The sequence below is a fragment of the Camellia sinensis genome, chromosome 13 (genome assembly GCF_055761805.1).
Source record: "Camellia sinensis isolate YWXY chromosome 13, ASM5576180v1, whole genome shotgun sequence".
Lineage (NCBI taxonomy): Eukaryota > Viridiplantae > Streptophyta > Magnoliopsida > Ericales > Theaceae > Camellia > Camellia sinensis.
Genome location: NC_138973.1, coordinates 26,182,612 through 26,192,578, shown reverse-complemented (window position 1 = coordinate 26,192,578; position 9,967 = coordinate 26,182,612). Strand labels below are relative to the sequence as shown.

The following is a 9,967-nucleotide window of genomic DNA, read 5'->3' as shown; positions in this document are numbered from 1 at the left end:
TTAAAATGAGACCCGTGATAAGTCTTCACAAGCTCAACAACACTCTGTAGTCTAATTTGGAACCGAAGGGGAACTAGTGTCTTTCAAAATTTTGCAGGTGACTATCAATTTTATAGGTGACTGTCAATTTTATAATTTTTAACTCTTAATTAACAATTTCACGAATTACCGTAAAAAAAACGTCAACGAAAATTTTTGTAACCATGGATCGAAATAAAAGTAGTGTTTGGTTTAATTTTAAAATCATAAATTGATAATAGAATTATATTTTGAATTTGTGAGTTGTTAAATCATGATTTGAAAAGAAAAAATTAATTTAATTATGAGTTTTGAATTGAATTTTGAATTTTTGAAATGAGTTTAAAAATAAAAAAAGTTGTTTGATTATTTTCAAAACTTAATTCAAAAACTTATAACTCATAATCAAACATACAATTTAAAATTTTATTGAAAATTCTATTCAAAGTTCATAATCAAACTTTTTTTAAAATTTAATTCAAAAAAATAATTTTTTTATTTAAAAAATTTTAAAAATTCCGAAATTTTTTTTATCTAAAATATTAAAAATATATATTTATTTTTGTTAAAAAAATTCAGCTTGTGCTTTAAAATTAATTTTGATTGTATATTTGGATGGAAAAAAAAATTGTTTTTTTAAAAATGGTCTAAAAAAATAATTTCTATATTTTAAAAATATCAAAAATAAATATAAGTTTTTTGTTGTCAAATAACAGGTTGCAATTGCAAAAGAAAAAAAATGATCAACCGGACGGTCAATCGGCCGAACTTCCAAGGATGTCAAGATGAACGATCGGGTAAACCCAATCCTCAAATTCAAAATTTAAAAACTCGTCTGCCAAACATGCATTGGAATATATATTCAAATGTGACATTGAAATTAATTTTTAAAAACTTAAATCAAGCATAACATTCAAATATAAGATTTGAATCTTAAACCAAATAGAAAATGTTTTACATCAATAATGATGGTATGCTTGTAAGTTTTTGAAAAATGCTTGCACCCTTTTTGTTGGAGCCCCGCAATCCCTTTATCTCAATCATTAATATATATGTGGGATTCACTCATGTATATGGAAGGTTCATACCATCAATAGTTGAGATCCAAATGAGGTTGTAGGGGCTCTCCATAAAAAGAGAGATCTCAATCATTGTTGTAAATTTTTGTTAAAAAAACCTATTCTACACGTGACAATGATAAGTGAAAATTAAATATATATATATATATATATAAACTTGAACAAGCAGCAATGAAAGCAATATGGAAGAATTTATAACATTGCGTGTAGGGAAGCTATAGATTCATGCTTTATTCCAATTTATACGTATGCAAAGCTAGACTTCTCGCCCCCGTAGCACTACGATCCAATCTCAACACGATCTCAAATTTATTTTGTTGACCTTCTCGATTAAACAAAGACCAATAAAAAAAACTATACACACATACAATTACATACAATTATTCAAAAGTGTTTTAATGCTTACTCCTGCATTGTTATATGACACACTTAAGACCATCTCTAGTCTAAATTTAAATTTTTTATCAAATTTACATTTGATAAAAATTTAGTGAAAATAATATTTCAACTGATTCATCAAATTGATATTAAATAAAAGGAGCTTTACTTTTTTATTAAATTAAACGAGCATTTAACCTTTTATCAATTGAATGGAAGATCAGTCAGGCAATCGGATGGATGACCGGATTGAAAAAAAAAATTTAGAATTTACATTAGGCCGGACGACCACTTGGACATCTTTTCGGTCATTCTCCCGATCAATCGATTGTTTGACAAAATTAAAAATTTAATGTTGAAACGCTTTGTATCAAATAAAACTTTTAATATTAATCTTTGCTTGATGAAAAAAAAAAAAAAAGAACTAGTGTTGGAGATACTATAAATAAGGCACCTTAGGCTCATCCTATGAAATATAAATAGGATATATATATATATATATATTAAGATTTGCCTTCTCTCATATTCACAATCTAACTTGAGAGAGTATTTGGATTTAGTAAACCTATTGTCAGATCAATCTTGATAATCTAAACCGTTCACTTTTAGTACTCATTGAGAAGAATATTTATGTAAAAAATAAAAATGATTGGACTTTAATAGCTATATATTTGAATCACATTTATCTTAAAAATATAGACAGTAAATATAATTTTAAGAATAACCATTCATTTTTTAAAAGTAAATGTGATTCAAACATATAGTTACCGAAATCAAATCATCTTAATTTGACATGAATATTATTTTCAATGAATTTTAAAAAGTGAACGGTTTGAATCATCGAGATTATACTTACAATAGATGCCCAAATGTTTTCTTAAATTGGATTGTGAACATGAGAAAAGTCTTATATATATTGATATATTGTTGTTCATTTATGTATATTTTTGTTTTTTATTTTACAGTTAACTTTTGTATTCATAACAAAATTAACAAAATTATACTCTACAAGTAGGAATAGCCCCTAACCATATAGCAATATGTAACGAAAAGTTAGTTAATTCAAACCCTCCTCAACACGAAGGTAGTGAAGATTATAACAAATTAAAATTTTAGAGACTAAAATCTATAGATAAAATTATTTTTTAGAAATGAAATATCTTAATTGTTAAAAGTGTCATTTTTTTGGCAACAAAATTGAACATTTAGTTATGAATTACTATTTTTTAGAACTAAAAATTGTTTTAAAAAAGAAAACATTTAGAACAAAACTATTTTATTTCTAAAAGTACATTTATTAGTGACATTTCTAAAATGTTGCAATTAAAGGTCATATTTTTACTTTTGGAGATGATTTTTTAGTGACACATAAATTGATCTCTTAATTTTTTTATAACAAAATTTTTATTTTAAAAAATAAAAAAATTTAATCCCTGCAACCCTTATTGTTTGCCATTTTTTGTTATATGTAAAAATGGAATGTCCATTCACAGGCTTTCTGTTCATATTGGTAAAACAACGCTGCTACAGACCTCGACAAACTGAGGCGCGAATGCCTCGAATTGAGCTGGCAGTTCAAACTCTGAGTACATTTCACGCGCCTCACTCAGTGTACATCTCACGAGCCTTGAAGACTGAAGAGAACAAATCTGCGTATCTAGGAGATAGAGAGGCAGACGACCACGACCCAAGGGCTTGACCCCAACGATGACGACGACGACCTAGGTGGCCACCGACGACAAGGAAGACCATCGTTGAGCATCAACCACAGTCTAGCAGCCTCCAAATCGTCCAGTTTCTCTGAAAATTTCAGCCTCCAATGGCCAAGAAGCAACTGATTCGAGGTATTGCTTCAAACACATTCTTTGCTTTACCTTGGTTGAAATTTTCTTGGTCCATGATTTTGTTTGTTACGTGAAATTTTCTTGGTCCATGAAATTTTCTTTGCTTTAATTTGTTTGATACATGATTTTGGTGTTTTGTATTCATGCATTCTAGGTGTTTGTTGAAAGTCCACATAGAAAAATTTTGTTTGGTTATCACCAAGCCCTTTACATTGTTTGTTAGCAACATGTGAGCATGCTTCTATGATAAATTAGCAGCAGATGCAATAGCTAGTGAGTTAGCAACCTATGAGTTAGCAGCAGATGCCTAAACTTAGCAACAGGAAATTACAAATGCACATACCCATTGAACAAGTTCTTATGATGAATTCTTGACAAGAGAATGAACTTGTGACAAAAAATTATTTTTAATTTCCTAAGGAAAATAAATGTTGAAACTTTTATCATGGACATACATACTACCCTGTCCAATTTTTGGTTTGATTAATTTCTTTTTTTAACATTTTTTTGTTTTGTTTTGGCCTCAGTTTCCTGTTAAGTTTGGGTTAGAAATGAGTTATGATAATTATTTGTCTTAGGCTTGTGTATATGATGTGAATTTTTACGAAGCTGCTACAGACCTCGAATATAATTGGCGCGAATGGCGTGAACAAAATCTGTTACCCATTATGAATTTTGTTTTTTGTTTACATATGTATCCATTATGAATTTTGTTTTTTGATCAGAATATGTTAACAGAATATGTTTTTGAACAAAATGGATAATGAACAGAATATGTTAACAAAATGGATAATGCAGATATGTTTTTTGAACGGAATATGTTATCAATTATTTTCTTTAGCAGAATATGTATCCATTATCCATTTTGAACAGAATATGTTTCCATTTGAACAGAATATGTATCCATTACATATGTATCCATTATCCATTTTGTTTCTTGCTCTATTTTGTTTCATTGTGAATTTTCCATGGATTGTTATGAAAAATGTTATGAAAATAAACTTGTTCAAATAACAAAATCTGTTATCCATTTTGTAGAAAATGAAGTTGTTATGACATATGACCGTATTGCCGATATCGATACATATCCTGAATTTTATATGTGATAATTTTTTACTGTCCCATCAAAATTCTGTTTCCACATGTTTTTGATTAGTTCTTGTTTCAAATGTTTTGAATTGTTAACCTAAAAGCTTCATTTTAGCAACAAAAGGATGGAAGGTTCAAACAATCCTAGTCAGGAAGTTGAAGAACCCGAGAGTGGTGAAGTTGAAGAACCAAAGCAGGGGATGTGTTTTACTTCAAAGCAAGAAGTGTATGCATTTTATGCAAAATATGCGAAGCACTTTGGATTTGCTATAGCTTATGGAACACAAAATTTTGGTAATGATGGGGAACTAAAATATTTCGGAATTGAATGTACTCGAGCAAGGATGAGAAGAAAAAGATCGGAAGTGAACCCGCTAGAACCATCTTTGTCATCTAAAAATGATTGTAAAGCAAAACTAAGAGGGAGTCTACAAAAGGATGGAACATATAAGTTGACAACCGTTGTGCTGGAGCATACTCACGACTTGGTTCCTAGTGACTCACGGCATTTTGCTATGAATAAGAGAATTCTAACTCCTGTGAAAAGAAGATTAGAAATAAATGATGAGGCAGGGATAGGAGTGGCTAGGAATTTTCATTCTATGGTTGTTGAAGCGGGGGGATTTGAGGCATTAACATTTGACGAACGAGATGCCAGGAATCACATTGACAAGGCTAGAAGATTGAGGCTTGGAGTAGGAGATGTCGAATCAGTTGCGTTTTATTTTCATAGGATGCAACAACAAAATTCGAACTTCTACTCTGAAATGGACTTTGATGGAGAAGGACGCTTGCGGAACTTATTTTGGGCAGATGCAAGGAGTAGGGCAGCTTATAACGCATTTGGAGATGTTGTCACATTTGACACAACCTATCTGACAAACAAATATGACATGCCGTTTGCTCCGTTTGTAGGAGTTAATCACCATGGGCAGTCAATTTTGTTTGGTTGTGGGCTATTATGTAATGAGAACACCGAGACATTTGTATGGCTATTCAGAGCTTGGTTAAGTTGCATGTCAGACACTCCTCCGAATGCTATAATAACTGACCAGTGCAAAGCTATGCAAAATGCCATACAAGTTGTCTTCCCACAGGCTCGACATCGTTGGTGTTTATGGCATATAATGAAGAAAATTCCAGAAAAATTGAGAGCCTATTCGGAATATGAATCCATAAAGTTTGCTTTGCAAAAGGCAGTTTATGAGTCTTTCACAAAAAATGAATTTGATGAAGAATGGCAAGCAATGATTGAAAAGTTTGGTCTACATGATAACGATTGGTTGGGGGGATTATATGATGAGCGACATAGGTGGATTCCTGCCTATGTGAAAGACATGTTTTGGGCTGGTATGTCAACCACACAACAAAGTGAGAGTATGAATGCATTTTTTGATGGATATGTCAACTCGAAAACTACTTTAAAGCAATTTGTTGAGCAGTATGACAATGCCTTGAGAAGTAAGGTAGAGAAAGAGGCCAAAGCAGATTTTAAATCTCGAAACAAATTGTATGATTGCCTAACGATGTATGTTTTTGAGAAGCAATTTCGTGAAGCATACACAAACGCAAAATTTAAAGAGGTTCAAGCAGAAATGAAACGATTATTGTATTGTCGTGCGACTCTTGTGGAAGAGAAAGGATCAATTTGTACTTATCATGTGAAAGAGGCTATTCCAGTTGGTGAGCAAATGAAGAAAGTGGAATTTGTTGTCTACTGTAATTGCATAGAATGTGACATCCAATGTATGTGTCGGTGGTTTGAATTTAGGGGCATTATGTGTGCCCATTCACTTAGTGTGCTCCTTGAGACGTCCACATATGAGGTTCCAGATAAATACATTGTGCCGAGATGGAGAAAAGATTTGGAAAGAGGGTACACATGCATTCCTACCACATACAGTACATATGGGGCTGTTCTGAATGCAAAGGTGCATGATAACTACCACAAGACAATGGATGAAATTATAGAAATTACTTCCAACGATGATGCTAAGCACAAAGTCATTCAACTTGGGTTAATAGAAATCAAGGATGGAGTGAGACAGGTTGAGGCGGGTTGTGCGAGTAATGTGCCACCTTCTACTAGTGGTGTCCCACCTTCTACTAGTACTGTCCAACCTTCTAATACTTCCCCCAAAACTCAGGCCGATCGTAGTTCTACAAATGCAAGCATGACTCGCAAGGTGCTTAGTCCTATGGTTGCTCGCCGAAGAGGCCGTCCATGTACCAAACAGAAAGTTAGCAAAGTGGATGAAATAGTAAATCGGTTGAAAGGGAAGAATAAAAAGGCATCAAAAGTACAGGTAAATTTTTTATTTTGTTTGATATGTAAATCTCATAATTTTGTTTACTTCAAACACTCACCAATGTATGTTCCTATAGGGTCGTAAGTTGAATTTTGCTTCTATGGATGGAATGCAAGCGAGTCCGTGTATTGATGGCACACAGGAGAGTATGTATGTACCGGTATGTTTTAAATATATGACATGAATTTTTTTTCCTTATTTTCATTTGCAGATATGTTGGTCACAAAATTTGTTCATATTATTTACTTTGTCATTAAATAGGCACAAGGTAGCCCAATGCAAATGGTGGATAATATTGAAAGCGGATCTGTTAGTCATTCACGAATGGTGACCAACATAAGCAGTGAAAGTGGACCAATTGCTTCGCAATTTATTGAGTTGAATATAGATGTGGATCCAAATGCCCCTTTCTATTTCTAGTTTTTTAGTAGTAATTGTAAGACTTTATTTTTGTAAACTTTCAATCAAGTCTCATATGGTTTAAAGTGATTTTGGATATAGGCTTGACAATGTTGTGTTCAATGCTGTGTTTTATGCTGCTATAGGCTTGGTTCTGCTGTGTTGTGCTGCTATAGGCTTTGTTGGTATAGGCTACTATACACTCTGTTGTGCTGTGCTCATGTGATGTGCTGTGTTGTGCTGCTATAGACTCCGTTCTGCTGTGTTCTGTGTTGCTGTGCTGCTGTGTTCTATGCTGATGTGCTGCAGTGATGTGTTGTTGCAGTGCTGCTATAGGCTTCACAATGGTTGCTGAGTTGCTGCTAGTGTACTGCTGTGTTTTGTTATCTATTTTTGTTATAGATATGGATGTTGAATAGGTGTTGAACAAGTGCCATTATTTTAGCCTTGGGAATTATTGAACAACTGTTGTTGCAGTCCTGCTATAGCCTTGGGAATTATTGAATTTTTCCTGCTATTATTGAACTTTTTGTTATCTATCATTGTCTTCAATCTTTTCTCATGTCTGATATACTCCTGAGTTACTTTTGGACTTTTCGGCTGCTGTTTTTTTTTTCTTTTCTTTTTCTTCTCTCTATAGAATGACAGAAAATGTGGTCTATATAAAGTCTTTTCTTTTCGGCTGAGTTAGTTTTGGTGGTTTGTTCTTCTTCATGACAACCAATTCAATTAATGTCACTGTTTCCCCCTCTCTTCCCAATCAAAAGTTGCTTTACTGTGTTGATTTTATTTGATTGTGCATCCTTGAGCATTTTGGTGACTTTTTGGAAACATGTGTATTCCTTCCAATTTTTTAAGATTATCTGCAGATGAATATTTGATCACTATCATGAAAGGCAACTAATTGGAATTTTTCAGAACAAGCTTTAAGAAATTACTCAAAAAGTTGTTAGAAAATGGGGTGAGCTAGATTCTTTGGGGTGAGCTAGATTCTTACTCAAATTTAAGTTACAAGAATAAAAAAAAAATTGAATTTTACTTTAAAAAGTTACAACATAAAAAATTATAAAGATGTTCTTTATACATAGAAACTTGAATTCTCAGCAAGTTCCACTTTAAAACATAAATCAGTACTACAAAAAATGTTCTTTCTTCATAGTAGTTTGGTTTAGTTCAAAACTGTTTTCTTACTTCTTGTTTTTTTGTATTACTTTGTTCTTAGTGAATTTTTTCATAGTTTAACTTCTTCTCTTTATATATATATAGTTGTTGCTGGTCCTAGTTGTGGAACTGTGAAACACTAGAAACTTTTTTCACAAGTTCACTCAACACAGCAACTATATGAGCCATTCATTAATATATTTCTGATAGTATATTTCTGAATCTTTCTGAGCTATGATGTTTACAGAAACTATTCTTTGTTTCCGTAGCTATGATAATATATTTCTGAATCTTTCTGAGCTATGATAATATATAAATTTCTGAGCTATGATAATATATAAATTAAATATCACACCATAATATATAAATTAAATCCTTCAGAATTTCAGTTAAAAAAGAAGACAAGGCAGTATCTAAACTAGTCTTTAAAGTTCTGCTTAAGGATTAAAATGAACAAGAGCTCCTTTGGAATATGTCTAAACTAGTCTTTAATATTTATCTTTAGGAATATGTCTTATGGTTGCTGAAATGTTAAGATAAGTTACAAGGTTTCTTAGGCTTTTTAGTTGAATTGGTGGTAAATTTACAATCTTTTAGTCAGTATCTTAGGATATTTTTTAACATGTTTCATGGGCACTATTTTGATGTGATAAACGTATGGTTTATGGTTCTTAATTTTATATATGTATGTCATATGGTATTTCAGGGGAAAGAAAAAGAGTACTCATATATTTCATTGAAAAAATCATATTACCATGAATTAGCATCCCAAAAACACACATTCAGCAGCAACACATAGAATCCATAAAGATACCCACATTCGTCAACCATTCTACGAAACCATACGTCCATTACAAAACCAAATGTATAAGTTTACAACATTCATTTTAACATTAAACAAATTAACACCATTAAACCAGTACACACTATGATTCATTGTTTCAGTTAGAATCATTCCTCCCCTCATCTTCATTCTTCCTATGAATAAGATTAGGCCTCCATTGGATATTTGATGCATTGCCATGTTGGGTAGTAGGCGCCCACCATGCAAAGTAATTGCACTTGCCATCTGCACACTTAAAGTAAAGCCTCCTCGGATTTTTCTATGAGTCTAATATCTTAATGGCTGCTTTTTTGCCGCATTTACAACTTCGATTTTCGAACAGGCAACTATTTATTGCTTGAACCAGTGGAGGTATAAGCCATCGACATGTTACTCCTAATAGTAGGAATTTAACAAATAATTAGTACATTATTGAGCATAAAAAATACAATTCTCTGTTCATAATGTCAAATGGCCCATGGAATGAAGAAGGTATATGGTTTTGATGGTGAAGTTTACTGTTGGAAGTATGATAGCCAAAAAAATTTGGTATTGTTATTCAAAATTACAAAGCATTTCATTGAGGCAAAATGTAAGTCTAGAAACAATAATTTGGCCATTCACAAAGCATTTCATTGAGGCATTTTAGCATACACTTGCAATGCAAAATGTAAGTGTAGAGAGAATCACACCTGCTTTCAATTATCACATATGCCTTCAATTCATCATTTCAACAAGTTGATTTTTCTTTTAAAATCAGGACAGAACTCAACAAGTATATTTTCATAACATTCTTCATCACAGGACTTTTGTTCTGTTTTCCAAAAATCCTCTCCAGCTTTTTAGCAAGTACGATTTCAGCAAGTC

At 32.2% G+C, this 9,967-nt stretch overlaps 1 protein-coding gene and 1 long non-coding RNA gene across 2 annotated transcripts; both read left to right on the top strand.

Moving 5' to 3' along the window:
* Positions 1 to 4,533: 4,533 nt before the first annotated feature.
* Positions 4,534 to 6,718, top strand: LOC114280259 (protein FAR1-RELATED SEQUENCE 5-like). Its single transcript, XM_082900356.1, has 2 exons — positions 4,534 to 6,594; positions 6,686 to 6,718. Exons 1-2 carry the CDS (start codon positions 4,534 to 4,536, stop codon positions 6,716 to 6,718), a joined length of 2,094 nt encoding a protein of 697 aa, XP_082756482.1.
* A 70-nt stretch (positions 6,719 to 6,788) lies between these two features.
* LOC145806560 (uncharacterized) lies at positions 6,789 to 7,424 on the top strand. The gene is made up of 3 exons (XR_014349884.1): positions 6,789 to 6,867; positions 6,979 to 7,153; positions 7,263 to 7,424. It is a non-coding gene; the product is annotated as an uncharacterized LOC145806560 (long non-coding RNA).
* The last annotated feature ends 2,543 nt before the right edge of the window (positions 7,425 to 9,967 follow it).